Source organism: Lagopus muta, chromosome 5 (genome assembly GCF_023343835.1).
Source record: "Lagopus muta isolate bLagMut1 chromosome 5, bLagMut1 primary, whole genome shotgun sequence".
NCBI classification, from domain to species: domain Eukaryota; kingdom Metazoa; phylum Chordata; class Aves; order Galliformes; family Phasianidae; genus Lagopus; species Lagopus muta.
The window spans coordinates 22,417,064-22,436,132 of NC_064437.1; the positions used below are offsets into that span (position 1 = coordinate 22,417,064).

At 38.2% G+C, this 19,069-nt stretch overlaps 1 protein-coding gene across 7 annotated transcripts; it reads right to left on the reverse strand.

Moving 5' to 3' along the window:
• Window positions 1-246: 246 nt before the first annotated feature.
• On the reverse strand, window positions 247-19,066 carry RO60 (Ro60, Y RNA binding protein). Of its 7 annotated transcripts, none has more exons than XM_048946877.1 (9): window positions 18,688-19,066; window positions 12,941-13,540; window positions 11,677-11,897; window positions 11,292-11,438; window positions 10,219-10,356; window positions 9,814-9,930; window positions 8,872-8,985; window positions 8,282-8,428; window positions 247-6,995 (listed from the first exon to the last, which is right to left on the reverse strand). In XM_048946877.1, the coding sequence occupies exons 1-9, from the start codon at window positions 19,064-19,066 to the stop codon at window positions 6,843-6,845; spliced, it is 2,016 nt and encodes a 671-aa protein (XP_048802834.1). In that variant the 3' UTR covers window positions 247-6,842. The 7 variants fall into 7 exon arrangements, with proteins under 7 accessions (XP_048802834.1, XP_048802833.1, XP_048802837.1 ...); XM_048946876.1 differs by having other exon boundaries at window positions 12,941-13,543; XM_048946880.1 differs by lacking the exon at window positions 18,688-19,066 and adding an exon at window positions 15,863-17,084.
• Between the last annotated feature and the right edge of the window lie 3 nt (window positions 19,067-19,069).

A 19,069-nucleotide genomic window follows, 5' to 3' on the forward strand; every position in this document is an offset into this window, starting at 1 on the left:
AATATCTGATCACCTCACTACTGAAGTTTAATTGGTGCAGTAAAAAGGGAGAAGATGCTTGCCATTTTAGAACATTTAGAACATGAGGTCACCACCTTGGTCTTTACTCTGCAGTACCAGTCTATATACTGTCATTCAGGAATAGCCTCGAGGTGTAAGCCAGATCACCTGTGCCTAATCTGCAGCTACAGACCATGTTATGAACCATTCAATGCTGTTTTGACACTTAAGGCCACACACAATGAGTCCAATATGCATAGAGTTTATTTAGTATTTATATTCTACAGTCAAAAATGCAATTTACTAGCAGTATTAACTTGCAGTTAAATGTCTAAAAAACCTAAATTCAATAGTTTCAGTAAAATGTACATCCAAAGCCAGACCAACCAATGCCAAGACTTGGTTATTTCAAGAAAGCTCATATGTCAGTAGTAAAAATTTCTTTCTTTAGTAAGAGACCATTACAGTACTAAAGATGCACAGTTTAGACTAAAAATGCTAGTCAAGGATTTTTATTCAGTCCTTCCTCAAGATAACAAAAGCTCTACACTGATCTTTAGCTAACTAGGATTGCAAGACTATCATCTGAATTTGACAGCTTCCTTTTTGGGATGCAGGTTTGAAATAAATTTAAATAATATTATTTGTAGAAAGTGTTCAGTATGCAGCTGGTCTGCACTGTGCATCTTTAATTCATGTAATTAGAGATAACACACTGACCTCGTGTTTTCACCATTGCAATTTACTACTTATTTTTTCTAATTTCATCATTGTCTTAAGTCTTGACAACAACACTCATTAAGTTAAACAAACAAGTGTGCATCTCTCCCTAAATTTATACTTAAGAAAAGAATTTATTTTGCACATATATTGGTATCAAAGTATTCTTTGCCCATCATTCTTAGGCCAGTTATATCTTCTGACAAGGTTAATAATTGTGCACCTGGAAAGCCTGCAAATCCATAATGTAAGTACTCACGATATGCAAAGAAATTTTTCATTTTGTTCCCTGTTAGAAAAAGCCCCCAAACAATAGTTTAAAATAACCCTTCGAGTTCTAAATTTCAGAAGTCTCAGGGCATTGTCACTTAAGGCAATATTCCACTCCAATGGTTGAGAAAGCATGCTGCTTGCCTGCAGAGTCCAACAAGTGCCAATTTATTACAGAAAATCATGTTCTTAAGGCAATCAAAGGGTTAATTATGCTTCTTTTCAACTGCATTAAGGCTCCCCATCCAAATATTTTCTTGTTAATTTTGTGTAATTCCATAGAAAGCAGCAGCAAGACGGTGGCTTCGTTACCAGATAGCACAAAGCCACCACATTACGTTTAAGTTGTTTAAACATGATATGGCAGCTGAAGTGTGGTTCTACTCTGGGGAAAAAAAGGGAGGGAAGGAGGCATTCAAAGCCAATCATTAAAACTGTTGCTTTAAAAATAAATAAATAGAAAATCATCTCTAGAACAAAAGCTGTTTATCTTACCATAATTCTCTCCTTAGGATCTGAATGTTCAAAATTACCCCCTAAAATCCTCTGTAATAGGAATTATACTTAAGATAAGCACTCATCCAGCTCAAATACCACGCTCCTAAGAAGCTGGAAGCAAACTTTCTTTGTTATTTCACAAAGCAGACAGAACTGTGAATGCACTCATCTGCTCATTTCTTCCACAGGATTCTTCCTCAAGAGTAGAACTACACTTCTAGTTGAGAACATAATGGAACAGACATTTCTTTGTAATTAGTTGCACTTAACAAAAAAAGCTGGTATCATCAGGAAAACAGCTATCTCCATTCATTATTTGTTAACAAAGCATTTGTGAAGTTCCCAACATACCATGTACACATATGCAAATATATAGATTTAGAATGCAGAAATACCCAGAGAAACCACACTTGACAGTATCAAAATCATCAATCCAGCTTTAAGCACATTAACTTAAAGACATCAACTTTCTGCTTAAGTTAAAGTCTTAGCTCAGAGCAGCATACAGCCTTGTTTTACATTTCCCCCTTAAGTCTTACTTGGCAGCGTTGTACACTGTACTGTGTTGTGGTACAATGAAATCTATCATTTCAGCAAAATAGCCATTGGAAAAAATTACTCACAACCTATCTGTACTCTGTGAACCACTGCAAGCAGCTAAACAAACTGGCAAAATGCTTAACAAACAAGACAAAGCGTGAGCAAGATGAGTGACTGGTGCTCTGCTTTATTTCTACGCATTCTGTTATTCAAATGTTTTCAATATTGCAGAGAAGCTGCCCATTCATCTAGAGGATTCATTCATATGTTTTTCTTGTTCTGCATGTAACAGCAACTTGACAATATTAAAGGGAATGGAAAGCTCGGACCCAAACTAATTCTGAAAAGAAGATTTACATTTGAGAAGCCGTTTTTAAATTATTCTGTGAAAATAGTACCATTTAATTGCAACGGCAGAGGCTGGATTTTTAAAAGAATAAAGACACTTTTGTAATTTATGCAACTTTTAAAACCAAAGATCTGACAAATACAGCAAATTAAATACTCTGTTAGAGAATTATATAACCAAAGAAAGGTAAATAAAGTTGTCCTGCTTTTAAAATTAAGTACTATGACATCAGTTGTGGAATAAATTGCTTAGCTAAGCTATCATGCTCAACAATGGCATAAAGGCAGAACACAGGCAACAGAAGAGAGGAGGAGAGCATGGAGCAAAGAGAGATTCAAGTATAAACTAAAGTTCACTCAGTGATTGGAATGATGGGGAAAAAAAAGCCAACATGAGTAGAGAAAAGCAGAACATGGGAAAATATGGAAAAGCCAAACATCAGTGGAACCAACAGTAGTGCTTCTGGTATGACAGCTACAAGTTAGGTACACGATTAAGAAGAACAGTATCTTCTAATGGAGAAAAATATTTTCCTAGTGTTTTTTCAGTTGGAGCCATTGTTAAAATACATTTCCAAAATGACTGGTGTTCTTCTTTAGCCAAGAACATACACTCTATCGGATAGCCTCTCAACATCCTGCTCCCACAATTATTGAACTGTGGTTTAAAGCAGCAAGTTACTTTACAGCCAGTTATTAGCAGCCATTGCATACTGGGCAGTTAAACCAGCCTCACTAACTTTGTATCTAATTTAGACTGACCTTTAGACTTCTTTGAGCACAGAAAACTGCAAATTAAGCCCCTGTGTAATTAAGACCTACAAGCATCCCAAACCCTGCTCTCTCTTGCTATACAATTCCTGGCACAAAATCTTAATTCTTGGCAAAATCACAACTGTCTTGATTCATTATACAATGGTGACTAATTGTATTATATTTAGAAGCCTTCCATATTCTTAAGTGTATCACTGCAGTGAAAAAGCCTGCCCCTCTGATGTCCACCGCTTACAGCTCTTCATTATAGATGAACATTTTACTTCAGCTGTGCTGCCAACCATTAGATCCTTTCCTTAACGGTAAAGTGCCTGAATATTATTAGATTATGTCTTAGACTAAGAATTATTAGGGAATCTCACTGAAATGACAGTCAAACTGAAAGCCTATTAATGGTGACATGTATCAGGAAACCTGCATTCGCCCAGCTGCACTTTTAGACTTTAAGTGTTTATTCTGAACTTCACCATTTTTAAATTCTTTCCTGTTCTATTTTACAGGTAAACTGCAGAGCACAATTACAGCCCCATTTTTTGTTTTATTAGTCCAAGCGTTCCTCCAATGCAAAAGATACTATCAAATTGAGAAAGTGATGTCTCCTCTTTAGTGAAAGGGCAGGTTACTGATGGTGTATTGAATTATCACCTAAATTTAACAATTTTGTCTCAGGTCTTGTTTAAAAAAAAATTGGAGCATGTTATATTACACATTACAATTGCTGCCCATTCACGTGTTCAGGTACCATTTTAGGAATTACCAGTTTATAGGAGAAATGTGTATTATAGCACATAAGTCATACTGTCCTCCTGAAATCCAGCATGCAGGCAGATAAAAAACCCATCAACTTTCTCCTATGGAAAAGAAAAATGCAGCATCATTCTTATGCCACTTAACACAAGACAGTAACAACCCCAGAAAGAAGACAGCAGGAACAGGGGTCAGCACACCACAAAGTAAGCTGACAGCTGAAACACTTTGGTTCTCCCTCTGTGCAAACTTTAAAGGGGGAGCAGATGACAACAGGATCTCAACAGTGTTAGCTTTACATTGGACAGCCACCGCATAAAATATTACAGAATCACAGAACTGTAGGGGTTGGAAGGGACCTCCAGAGATCATCGAGTCCAACCCCCCCTGCCAAAGCAGGTTCCCTACAGCAGAAATTCTAACAAGATTTTTCGATATGGAGTTAAGGAAAATATTTAGGGGCATATTATGTACTCCAGCACAGATAACTATACCTAGCATCAACAGATAGAGAGCTACATTTTCTATAAGTCCTACTGAAAAATTCACCTTCCCTGTACTTCAAGGAATCGTATTTTAAACCGGAACCACTTTCAACACCGCAATGCTACTGTAATTTCAGTCACTGTTAATAACTAATGTTTTACCTGCAGTATATTTATGCAGTTAACTGCCAAAAGATACTTGAAATACCAGTTCAAGTTTCTCATTCCATATTTAGTCCAACACATTTCCTATTACTTCACAAATACTACTTCAAATAAGAAAAAGTACTTGCAACAGATACTTAGCCATCAGTTATTTTCAACGCCTCTAGCTTAACAGGAAACATCTGATCAGTTGTTTGACTATTGTCTCATTTCAAACACACTACTACCAAAAATATTTCCCAAACCAGTGCATTTACTTGAAATAATTAACATGTAAGTATGTTCATTCCCTGTATTTATTATGTTTATTCAGCAAGGAGACTACAGTTGGTAGGAAGTTTTTCCACAGGAAAAGACCAATTTTTTTTTCTCCAAACTCAAAGTGTTATTTTGTTAGTTTTTTGTAGGAACACTTATTTCTGTGTGTTACCTGACCAGCTGGTGCTAGCAAAGTGTTCTTCAAGCATTCTAACAGAGCTGCATCGTAATAGCAGTGATAATCCAGAAGTAACTTGATTCATGTTCCCTGAAAACTAACACACCTACCATCCGCTCCTTAAGACATGGATTTAAAACAATTCTGTTGTTTCTTAGTGTCAGAAAAGGACTCCCTTACCATTTTCATTTGTTAAGGTAGAGTATAAGCCTGTAGCAGAATACCTTCAGAAACATGTAATCTCATTTTAGATAGCACCAAATAGATATCCATCCTACAGAACCGCAGCTTTGGATTTATAGTCAATATGTAGGAGGCATAATTAGAGGTATCAGAAGTATAATATGAGCTTGAATTTTACAGTTAAAAGCTTGCTTTTTTAGGCAGAAAAATATGGTCTTACATGTCATTTACCACAGTTGGGTTATTTTTATAAACCATACTTATTTTCAAATTAACATCAAATTCACTGTTTAAAATAGAATTATCACAAAAGAGGCCGACATAAAATGTCTGATGAGAAGTGATAAAACCATCAATGAAAAAAACTCTAAGACTGCGATCTCCTAAAGAGATCTTCTAACTTCCCCCCCCACACACATCTATAAACACATACACAGCATTTTAAATACATATACACACGAGTTGTTATCAGTCCCTGTTCCTAAGTGGTAAGATATTCACTAGCTTTTTCCTTCTTTCCTCACACTCTTACTATCAGAATGAAAAAAAGAAAAATCTAGCTTCAGTCACTTCCTAAACAAGATTTTGAGAACGAGGCAACTGTATATTTCATAAAAGTTATTAAGAATTGGTCACTATAAACTGGAGGTAGTTTTGAAAAGCATTAGATTAAATTAATTTAAGAAATCAGAAGTAGTGTTCATCTACAAAAAGACTGTAAAAATGAAGTATTTGCATCAAGAAGATTATTTACGTGTCATTGAATACATTCTTTTGAAGAAAATGTGGTTATTTGTTTCTGGTTGTTGCCATTCAGCTTTCAAGAGTAGGCTAAGATGCATGCACTTGCTGATCTTCCTCACTGAAAAGCATGCTGCTGCTGCCTGAAGTCACAGCAAGCTCTGAATGTGGTTTCCCAGACATTTCCAGGCCTAGCAAGTCTGTAAAATTTTCTCTGAAGCACACAAACTCTAACACGGTGCTTCTGAAACTGCAGAAACTACTCCTCTCTTAGAACTTTTTTTTTTTTTCTTAGAAATCCAGATATCCCTGCTAGAAGATTTAGCATGGGCTCTTCCCCTTTCAGGTTTATCAGTGTGAAATTTCACTGGGTAACGTTTATACTTCACAGTTGCGCGGTCTTACCTGTGCCAGAAAATGGGTTTTTGTAGACCCAAAGTATGACAATGGAAACTGTTGAAGCTTAGGAATTTGCTAAAAATACCTAAATTTTAAAAAGGCCCAAAGAAAAAAAAAAACAAACACACTCAACTAACCTGCTGTTAAACTGACACTATTAAAAAGCTAAAACCACTTTTCTTTCCTGCCCCATCCTAGGAATAATTCATCAATTTATTCTTGTAAACAACCATCACGCAGCAGTGGGGGGAAAACATCTCCGTGTTCATGATCTATTATAAATGAAATTAAATTACATGTTGTGTAACCCCGTAACTTTTAGCAAACTTCCCACCGTTACTTTAATTTGTGCACAACAGGAAAAAGGAGAAAAGTGATTTATCATCTGCTTTTCTTGCTTTCCCCTCACAAAAAGGTAACATTTTTGATATGTATATTATGTGCCATATTCTAATAAAGTACATTTGGCCAGGGGTTCCCAGGGTTAAGTCTGTTGCCAGCAATGGACCCACAGGGAAGAACAGACGCCTAGAAAATTAAATCAAATCCAAAATGAAGTTTCGAATAACATCCAGAGCTCCAGCATCAAAACCACATATATCCAACATGCCTCTGTCATCTGGATCGGCGATCGTAAAACCATTTGATGTCATTCCGCATACAATCAATTTAGCAGGAATGCCCATTTTCTAGAAGAAAAACAAAAAGATATTTTCAGAGCACAGTAACTGAAACATGCCACAGGCCAAATCTTGCAATCCTGCCTACGTAAGCCATTGTCTGAAAAGGCACAGAAACTGATAGAAACCAGACGTGTCATGACAAGAATAGCAGACTGTCTGTTAACACTAAGTTGCAATAGAAACATCAGTGACATTAAAATAAAATGAAGTAATTACAATGAAAGATATTAAAAAAAAAACTCTCCTGCAATATTAAGTTTCATAGATCATTTCAGATGTCAACACTGCTTGCTATTTGAAAATATTGAGATCTGATGATAATAAATCATCTAAGAAAAGTCAGTGTATTTTTGTCTAAGGCAAGGATTTCCAAATGTTGGTTAAACAACAAAAACAGCTGTGGCCTGAACAATTCAACTACATGAGCCAAATTTGTAGATTAGCAACATGTAAGGTGAAGCAAAGCAACTCTTAGGAAGATCAGAGTACAGAAACACCATGTCAAAAGCACAAATGTAGGCACGGGAACTAAGCTCTACAAATAACTCCATACATGATTTTATGGAGTACATATTCATACATTTCATACATATGAAATAACATAGTTTCACCACACAAGTTAAAGATTTAGGTATTAATTTCATATTACTGAATATGATTCAAATGACAACGTCCATACACAGTTGTACTGGTAGTTTAAGGTATATTAACTTAAAAACACTTCCCTTAAAGCGTGAAAGATTGCTGTTCAAGTCATAGTTTTAATAGCAATGTGTTGGCAAGAAGGTATTTTTCTTAGTTCTATTTCCAAACATTGAAGCTACACAGCTTACACAGCCCCTCTGAAATGTACAGAACTTTCTTCACAGGATACTATCACCTCATTCTCTACAGGCTTACCTTCATTACTTCATTAATAGTCTGGGGGAATTTAATGCAGAGATCCAAGTTAAACAGTAACACTAAGCTCAGAGAAATAAATTTAAGAACTTTCAACAATTAACTTATTTGTATTAGAACTTATTAAATCAATCATATAGAATGCAGAAATTCATATATTCCCTGAATGCCAAAGCAGAGTAGGTTAATCACAAATCCTTTTAGTAATTCAGTGTCATTAACTATGTACAATTATTTCCACTAATTCAAAGTAGAAAATACAATTTTTTTAACACTGTATAAATTATTATTTACTTCATATAGCCACAACTTGTTAAGTCTCTAAAACATGGACAGCAGTGACATATTTTGTACTGCATTGATCAATTGCAAGCACTCAGAAGTATATTTACCTCCCTGTACTCTCTAAGAGCTGTTGCAGGATGAGTATTTCCAGCAAAAGTCTCGTTATCAGTAAATACAATGAAGACATCAGCAGCTGTCTGTGTTTTCTGAGCCCATATCATTGGAAGGGAACAATCAGTGGTACCCATTGGAATCTTAAAAGAAAAAAAGCATATACATGGAATATATATTACTACAGAAATTAGTTAGCCATGGAAAAAAGGCTTTTTAGGTAAGCTTCATGTTTTGTTATATTCAGAGGCCTCTTTGTTAAACAACACTTCATTTGTTCAATTCACTTCTGTTCTGCCTATTTATTTATTCTTTTTAAAGTAAGCACTGTGAACTAGTAATGCCATTGTCAACGTCATTATTTAATACTCAGGAAGTCGAAATAATCACTCTAGTTGAGCTTTCCCTAAATAGAAGGGAGGGAAAGATTCCTGTGGTTTACTATATAGATATCATCTAAACACAGCACCAAGAATGACTGCAAACAAAATAAAATGCAAATTATGTAATTGCTGAGACCTCTCAACTCTGATGTTAGCAAGGGCAGTCTCCCAATTTTATTTTATTTTATTTTAATTTTACATACTTCATACATTTTCACTAATACTTGAGGTAACATCATATCAGCTGTCACAGGACAAGGGACCATTTCATGCGAAAAGGCAACAACATGGGAATCCTTCTCAACACGTGCTACAGCCTGAGGAAGAGGAAGACAAAAAAAGAGTTGTTTAGAAATTTTATTGCCCAAATCAAGATACTCCCTGGTGAACATATCATATCCTTATTTAAGTCACTGGCACTCATATACGCTAAAGTTCCACCCTGTACTTTAAATATTCTGCAATTTGTGAATAAACAACACCACAAAAAAAAAAAAAAGTCAGAGCTTAAGAGCTGCTCTAATTACTGTCACTAAATGTATTTCCTTACTTCTCTCCCTTCTGACATAAAACACTACATGTTTAAAACCAAACAAGTTCCACTCTAATATAAACACACATGAAACCGTACAATACCAAACAGAGGCAAAAGCTACTGCAATACAGAGGAACCATTGATAGTTCAAATGCATATAAAAATTACCCCAAGTTTTCTTAATCCAATCTGTATTAAATTATCAATGCTTCTGAATTGTTTTCTATGTATTTTCAGTTAAGCTGAGTGAAAAAGCAGCCTTCACCACTTTGATTACAACTGGAAATTGGTCGCTGGAAGGTGTTCAAGGCCAGGTTGGATGTGGCCCTGGGCAGCCTGGTCTACTATTAAATGGGGAGATTTGTGGCCCTGCCTGTGGTGAGGGGAGGTTAGAGATTCACAATCCTTGAGGTCCCTTCCAACCCAGGCCACTCTGATTCTGTGATTAAGCATTTAAACTATCAGTATGGCACACTGTCACATCTTCCACACATAAAAGAATACTACAGAGCAGCTTCCCCCTGATTTCTAACCAGCTTTAGAGTACCTCTGTTTCAGAATCACAGCTCAAGTTGCATGTAGTTACACATAGAGAAATTTAATGCCTCACCATACACATCGCTGCTGCAACCGTGTTAGCGTTCAGCACACTGCCCAAAACTTTTTGAGTCATTGATGCACTGACATCAACTGCAATTAAGAAACGTTTTCCTGTTGGTTCAAGTGTCTAAAAGGAATGACAAATGAGAACATATACAAGAAAGTTATTAATTTGTTCTTCCTTCTGCCTGCCACCTAGATGTGTTTTGGTTTTTAATTTTTTTTCAGGACAACATTACAGGACAATAGCATTGCCAAAAACTAAGTTTTTTTTCCCCCTTCCCCCATTCAGTTAAAATCATTAAGATTTTTGTTATCAAGTTTGAAAACTCTTATTCAACCAGTAAACATTTACTTACATTTTTTATAAGCTTTCAGAAAATAGACTTAAGCCTAGTAAATAGAATTACATTACCTCAAAAGTTTTGTAGAATGAAGCATCTAAAGCTTCTAAAATGTCTTCATCAGGACGCCACCAAAGCTTCCCTCTGCTTCCATGTCCAGATTTATAGGTTTCTAATGCAACCAATACATGGAATGGATGTATTCTACCCTACAGGCAAAGTAATTAAGTAACTTTTCAGAAGCCTGAACTTAATAAGAACATATTAAGAAGCCGCACAAACTAAAATGAAGACTATAATGCAAAATCTGCATGCTTTAATTATTTTTGAAGAGTTTGTATAGTAGCTGCTGCTGCATAATATTTCAAATCTCTTCACTTTACTCATTTACTGAGTTACAAACATTGCTTCTTTCCTCTTGGAGACGTTCAAGTCATTAATCACCAGCAGCAAAACTTAGGAAACTGAATGCCTGTCTCATCTTTCCTCTATCAAGGTATTATCCTACCACCTTTGCATCCCTTTCTCCAGTGCATCAGTAATTACACAGAATTAAAGAAGAAACAACAGAAAGGAAAGAGCAGTGAGACAAGAAAAAAGGGAATTGTTGTTTTCAATTCCACTAATCAACTTAAAGAACTATCAGAAAGTCACTCACCTTCCCTATTTCCTGATACATTCCTAAGGATTGCCTTTGCAAAAATTGCCTTTGGAGAACCCTTCTTCCCTCTTACTGTAATACGTCTGATGGACTGTAAATCAACGTGAAAGGAGGAAGGCTTCCCTTTCTGTCACTTTTTCCTCTCAGAGGCTAAGCTAATTACTTCATTCACTTCCCGGGATCTCATAAAAGTGCCTTCCATTCACTTTTTTAGGATTGCATGGCTGACTCTAAATTACAAGATTTACAAACAACGGATGAACCCATCAGGCAAAGCTTGCGATGGCCTCAGTATAAGATACCAGATGTCAGTACACCTCATCTGTAAACAAGTTACACAGTTTTTTCAAAAGAATAAGCTACAAATTTCTTAAAGACTCCTTCCTATATTTCATAAAGGGGTTGCCTAAAGGAACAGTTTAGGAAGAGATTAAGAGTCAAAGGTTGGCAATGATTATGAATTTATTCATTTATTAATTTTACCTTTTTTAGCAGTTTCTCATTTCGCAGTCTTTCACATACTATTGCCACTTCTGAGCCCCGTGGTTCAAGGACTGAATTTGCAGTCATCTTCCCTAGATTTCTCAACAACACAGAAATGGGCATGTCCTTCAGCAACGCCTTCCAAACCTCCGAGCAAAGAATAAGGAAAACAAGATGAGATTCCCAAGTACAAGAACTGACACCTGCATGTTAATTAAGTGTATGTTCAAATAAATGTGCAAGTTATGTGAAGATTTGTTCTATAATTACCTACTTGTGTAAACAATTTGGAAAAAAATAGCAGAAGGGTATTTTCTTTAAACAGAAATCTTAGTATTCTAAGTGTTACTGTAAGGAGAATACAAAGCTCCTTAAGTTAACCTACCTCTTTAGATTTCAGATGGTTTGTCAATAGATGTTCCCTAACAAGACCATATTCCTCTATTAAATGAATAACCTCCAATTCATCTTTTGTGTGTTTCACTCTGTCCACAGCCTCCAGGTATTTTAAAAGCTTTTCAGTCTCAGCAGAAACTGCTTTGTCTTTGTAAGCTTCTTGGACATCTTTCCACCCTTTGGTGATGTATTTAGTGACAATAGCTACACCTATAGAAGAGGAAAATATTTTCCAAGCAGGATTACAATCTTTATACTGACATCTGTCACTCCAGCAAACAAGTTAGCAGGTTATTTTTTGTTAAAAACCAAATGAAGAAACAATGAAAAGAATATAACAGGAACTTCCCAGACCTGATGATCAGTTCTAAAGAGGGTCAGCTCCATACAATTTAAAACAGCTATCTTGATTACTGTGTTATTTTCCCTGAAAATAAAGAGCCTAATGGATTCCAAACCATCACTCTTCCCAATTAATGAAAAAGCATTATTTCAGCATTTGTAAACAGACAAGAACAAACTGGAACTATTATATTTATTTGACCTTCTCCTGACATAAGGAAAGTAAAACTAGACTTCTTACCTTGAAGACAGTTACATTTCTGACATGATCCCTCACATCTTTACAGTGTAATTTATACAATTGCTAAGAAATCATCATTCCACACTGGTGTAGACAACCAAGGTCAAGCCAGTATAAACATTTGATCACAAGTATGTGAAAAACACGTAGTCAGATTGTTTATGACTTCACAAGCAAGTACATGACAACAAGCTAACATGAACAAAAAAGGAAAGAAAAATGCCCAATGAGGGACCTTCAGGCTTATTAAGGGTTACTAGCACATTAAAGATCATACACTCTTGCATGGAAACAAGATGAGAATGTAACAGCAGCTATTCCTTCCCAGATGTATCATCTTCTAGCCCTATGATATGCGTGTTTCAAAGATGAAACAGAATAACCAATTAGAAACCGTAAAGAGAAGTAATTCTGTAAACGGCTATCTATAACCACTTCTAGTCAGGGGTGTGCTTACTTTGCAAAGGATAGCTAAGCACCTGATTCTGTGCAGAACTGAAATAGAGACCTTTATGTGGATTCCAACTCCGTGCACTTATTGGCTACACACACCAGACATGAAATCAGCCCCTATTGGGGATAACACAGGTATTCATGTTTCCAAAATTATTCCACTGTAAATATTACAGGTTTAAAATGAAGTATTTTCAGGTGGATGAAAACGTATTACCTTCGCTGGCAGGTTTCAGGTGGGACAATCTCAGAAGATCTTTATGAGACCAACCACTTCTCTGTTTATATTTTGTAACTGCTAATGCAACAGCCATGCCATTCTTTCCATTGTACCAATCTGCCACAGCTTTTCTCAGTGCACGGCCCCACATGCCACACTTCATGCCCTCCTTCAAATCTTTTTTAAACTGGATGAAAGTAAAGAGATGAGTTGGTACGCAGCACACCTCAGGAACAGCTTTAAACGCTGCTTGTTTTGTTTTTGCATCAGAACACTGTGAACAGATCGCAAGCGCAAAAAGCAGGGGCTCTTGTCTGGCTGTTCTGCCTTCTTGACTGAATGTCTTAATTTCCTGAACAACTTCACAACCTCTGCCTTCCTCAATCAGTCTCATTAAAGCTGCTGCATTTTCAAAGCCCAGCCTCTGCTCCTTGACGCAGTAAGAACCACCTTCTGAACCAAAGCACAAGAAGCGGTGCAGTCGATTCATGTCGGTGACATGCCACACGTAATTGCTGTCGGAGTTCGGCACCTGCATTTCATTTGGGGGTTGCACTTGGTTTGCCTCGTCCTCCATTGTTTGCACTTCCAAGAGGTCTGCTGAAAGAATGGTAATGTTCATTTAAAACTACTACAAAAGCTTTCCGACTATATCCTTTTCTCAGTTCTAACTTAAGTACATATATCAGATCTATACACCTTGCCTTTTTTCTTCATAAGCTTATTACAAGTATGCTCTAAGCGTGCAATAACTAAACCCAATGAGAGATTGGGAATTTTCTCCCTACCTCGCAAGTTACAATAACAATGAATTAATTCCCTTAATTAGTAGTAGTTTCACTAGGAACTACTTTATGCCAACCAGTGGTATAGAGAAAAATCACATAATCACAGACTGGCCACGGTTGGAAGGGACCTCAAGGATCATGAATCTCCAACCCCCCCACCACAGGCAGGGCCACCAACCTCCCCATTTAATCTACACCAGGCTGCCCAGGGCCCCATCCAACCTGGCTTTGAACACCTCCAGGGATGGGACATCCACAACCTCTCTGGGCAGCTGTTCCAGCACCTCACCACTCTCTTAGTGAAGAGCTTTACTTTTAAAACAGTGGTCACGTCACTTTTCTTTGCCACAAATATGTTACACTACTTTTCTAAGTAGGTTTTTGGTTTGCATGCTGAATTTGGACAAAATTGGGATCTTGTTCCACTCCATTTCGCAGAAGGATGATAGAACTCACCAAGTAAAGAAACACAATGCTAAAATAAAGTAAAATGCTAGAAGAATATTTAATCAGAAGATTGAGAATTTAAATACAGTGGGTTTCAGTGAGGCTTTTTACACAATAGCTTCTTAACAACTGACAGTAGCTCAAGAAAAAGAAAATGAAACTATATTAGAAGCTCAAATAGTCTGCTGCATCAAATGAAACCTAAAAAAACACAGAAATTCTCTACTGCTTTACATTTTTAGTAAAAAGGAAAGAAAGCACCGTGAGAATTCAATCCTTCAGTTCTTCATATACTCCTGAGTTTCAAGAATTCCACAGAAGTATCTGTATGCAACAATACTGTTCTTACTTGAAGAACATTAGGATGGTAATATTCAGCCCATAATATGGAAACTGAAATAAGCATAAGTAGAATTCAGTCAGCAGGGTAACGAGGAAAAAAAAAAACACTTTATAACCTCCATTTTCATCAATCAGTCTTATTAAAGCTGCTGCATTCTAAAGTCCACCTCTGCTCCTTGACACAGCACACGCCTCCATGGTCAACTATCATAGAATCACAGATCTTAAAGATCAGCCTGATCCAGACATCACTATCATCACTGTTCCCAAAACATTCACGAAACAACAATAAATACAGTTTCCTCAGTTCTCATCTAACAATAAAAAGACATTAAATAGCTCAGTTACCATGCTACATACACATAGAGCAACCTAATCTCTACATAAAGCATGCACCCACAAGTGGCATTTCCAAGAAATCCATTTACCCATCTTTAGGTATGGCACATAGCTGCCTTTGATGCACTTTTCTAGACGATGATGAATGTAATTATTTTATCAGGGTAAGTAAGCATAAAGAAATACCACTAACAGAGAAAGAACTTTTCTTCTCAATAGAGATAAGTAAAATATTACACAGTGATTTATGACTTCCCTTACTTCAAGGGAATTACCCTTCCTCCATTCTTGCCTACCTACAGTGATATGCTACCTATATCCAGAATTAAAAAAAAAAACAAACAACTATCAGCAGCCCCCACCACATTCTATAGGCTACTAAAATAATAAAAATGAAATTTAAATGAGATAAAAGTTGAGCTCTTAATTTAAAAAAGTATAATAACAATAAACACATGCATCTTCACTATACAGCCCCCAGTGAAGGTCAGCCCTTAAATGAGCTCTAAGAGAGGTGCAGCCAGGCTCCACCCCTTCTGCTCACACAGCTGGACTGCCTTCACCTGTGCTCCCAGGGCTGACCAGGACCTTTTCCCAGGTGTTCAATCAGTGCTTCAGGCCTGACTCAACAGTTCCCATACAGTAATATTTTGTAAAGACAAAACAAAAAAGACCCAAACAAAAATCCAAAAATCCCAGTCAGAGTGCATTAATACATTTTTCAGGGGAAATAAGCCAACAAACCAAAAAAAACAACTAAACAAAACACACACACACAAAAAAAAAATCAAACAAAAAAAGAACTCCCAGCTACATTAACAGGTAATGGAAAAACACCATTACCCTCAAGTATAACTAAGAACAGGAAGCATACAGGATTCTGCATGAATAACTAGATCTCCACATAGATGAACTCTATGAAATAATTTCTTGTTGCAGCTTCCATATCTGTGCCATAATGTACATTACAGTAAAAAAAGGCAAGTAAGAAAAGTCTTCTCACCCACTGATGGGTTACCAAGGCTTATAATGAACTGGAAGGGCCACATCTCCAGTTAAACAAAACACTTATAATCTCACAGATTATAACATTTATCCAAAAAGATTGTATTAGATAAATATAAACACAATTCCTTAATTTTTTTTAATTTTTTCCTATGTTTTCAACTTGCATTGGTGCCATTTAAATACTGTAGCAGAAATGCTAAGTCACAGCTTGAAGCAATGATTGAGCACCTGCTAGGAAGGCAGGACCAAGCCAGGGAAGCTCAGGTGTGTGCAATGAACCTGAGTGATGGAAGGGCTGGAGCCAGGAGCCAGCCCGTACCATGACCTCACCACTTGCAGTGGAAAACTTCCTCTTATCATCATTTGCCTCTTTTGGCACTTAAGATGCCTATGGAGGCTGCTGAATCTCCAGGCTAGGTCACCAAGAATAGAGGTTATATGATTTCATGTTTAATTCCTACAGACCACGTATAAACATGTAGAGATCCCTTTAGATCCGAGCAATTGTCTTGAAAGAACCAGGGCTATTGCTTATTTCAAAGCGCTCAAACTGAGCTGCTTTTGGTATTTCAGTGACACTTATTTCCTTTGGATCAGTCTTTGGCATGTGAGCCACAGCTCTAGTTAACAATTTTCTCAATAAAGGGGCATATTTGCAGTAAATCTTATTCCTACCATTCAAACTGCAGAGGCTGGGATTTCCCTCTGTTATACTTACTGCAGAATTGCAGAACTGTACAGGTTGGAAAGGACTTCTGAAGATGATTTAGTCCAACCCCCTGCTACAGCAGGTCCCATAGAGTAGGTTTCATAGGAAAGCACAAGCTAACAATGTGCTATTACATCAGCACTTGGTGTAAAAGGCAAGCCTACTGCAGAGATTGCCACCAGTTTGTATTTTATCCAAACCAGAACAGCAAAAAACAGTCTCTAGTTTCAGAGAGGAAATAGTTCACAGAAGGTAAATAACTTTGGAGACAGTAAATTTGCAAATTTTATTTTTCCAAATCACCAGTACAAAAGAAAATCACTGATCAATAGAAGGTGATGGAGACCCAGGCTGGTGACTGAATGCACACACCAATGGATTGTGGGGTTCCTGAGCAAGGGGACATAGCAAGCAGAGGTGAGTGCTGCAGGGACTCGGCCCTGGGACAGTGAGTGGGGAGTAGGACCAGGGAGGGTTTGTTCACAGGAGGCTGGCAATCACTGCTGCCTGCCTCTTGGGCAGAGAGTGACCACAGCTTCTCTCTCTTCTGCAGCCTGTGATACCTACCTGCTGCAGTGCCAGTGAGCACACTCAGGTTATGGCCTGCAGAACCTGTCCTCCTGGCTCCAGAGCTGCCTTGGGGGACTTAAAAGAGCAGTTCAAATCAACAGAATGTCGTGGATCCTAACACAAATTGTCAGTGTTTTTTAAAAGCCCTTCCTTATTCAGCATTGAACTACTTAAATCATACTGGCTGCTTCTTAATCCTATTTAGTATTTCAGAGTACCAAGCTCCCAAAGCTACTCCATCTTGCTATCTAGTCCCTATCCTCTGCCCACACTTCATTGTTAGTTTCTTCCTTTCACATCTCCAAAACACAGACAAATATCATTCCTGCAGATGACTAAATGCAAATATGCATTGAATGGGTGCTTTACCAAAACCCTACTATTGCTTCTGAGCTGTAACAATGAATGTGAATTTCAAGCCCTGATGGAAAATTCAGCAGTACTATTTTGGCTCTGGAATATTCCCAGCTTCTGAGTTACATGAATGCAATCAGCAATGTGAAAAGCCTTAAGTCACAGACTAAATATAACAAAAGAAATGAATGAATGAGTATTGGTATGAACCTGCCCAGTTTGAACATGTTCCCACTAACAGGAGAAATATTACCAGTGAATATCCATGATCAACACTGAGATGTTGAAATTAAACTATTAGTTTTAGAAAATAATTGCTATAAATTCATTTCACTTCCATAGTTTTAACCATTTGTAAATGTAACTTCTTCATGGAGTTTATCAAAAGAAAAAATATAATCTACCATACTGTCTTCTAGAGAGGAAAGTAAAAACAACAGTAAAGGAATGTATATATTTCAAGCACAACATAAATTAACCTGTAAGCAAAATATGGTTTTGCCTGGCATGTAGCAGCCCATATGGAGCTTAAGTACTGAGGAGTACATTGATACCCATATTTACCCTAACACAATTGAGTTCACAAGCTGATCTCTACCACATTTTCTATGACTGCTACAAATTACTGCTGGTTTTCTTAAGACATGCTATACAATGCAAGTTTCAGTTACATGTGAAAATAATCCATCTGGAGCAGAAAGCTTTAATAGAACCATAGGTTTTTAGGCTGATGATGAAACAAACTTTGCAGTGAAAACATGGAGTTTGACTGAGTTTGATGCTTTATTAAAAGAAAAAAAAAAGCCTATAAAGTTTAAAGCCAACATTTAAAATTGTCCTCAAAATCCAGATATGCTCTCTGGGAGAAACCACGTTAATTCCCCCCCTTCCCCCTTTCAGTAACGTGAGGTCAGCTGTGGAGCTCAGCACTCCTAAAGCACAGCAGAGCCCTGACAGCAACGTGAGTGCTTTTGATCCGAATCAAGCATTGCTATCTAAAGGGGAACGTTAACAGCCCGTGACCCAGATGACCAATGGAGAGCCCTGCAGCCGACACCAGACTACTTGGGCCCTGCAGGACCCACCGGGAGCCCGCAGCCCGCCCCGTGTGCGAGCGCACGGCGCAGCAACCCTCAGCCTCCCGCCCACCGCGCCACAGCCGCCCCGGGCCGGCCGCTGCCACTTGCCTTCGATGCCGCGGGGCGTGGCCCGCCCGGGCCAGCACGACCTCCGACCCCGAGCAGCGGCGCGGTCCCGAGGCGGATCCCTTCGAGCGAAGGAATGCGAAGGGCCCGACGGAGCCGGGGGCGGCGGAGCCGGTCGTGAGCGCTCGGAGCGGCCCCAGGCGGGTCCCACACCCCCACACGCGGCCCCGCCCGCCGGCGTCCTGACAGCATCCCCGAGACCCGGATGGAGCCGCGCCCTCCGCCCCGCGCCGCCGCGCTCAGTGCCCGGATGGAGACGGAAACGCTCGTGCTCGCCGCCGCTCTGACCCGGAAGTGGTTTCTGCTGCTGACCCGGAACCGCTCGTCGCGTTCGCTTCCCGCTCCCGCCCTGCCTCACCATAGA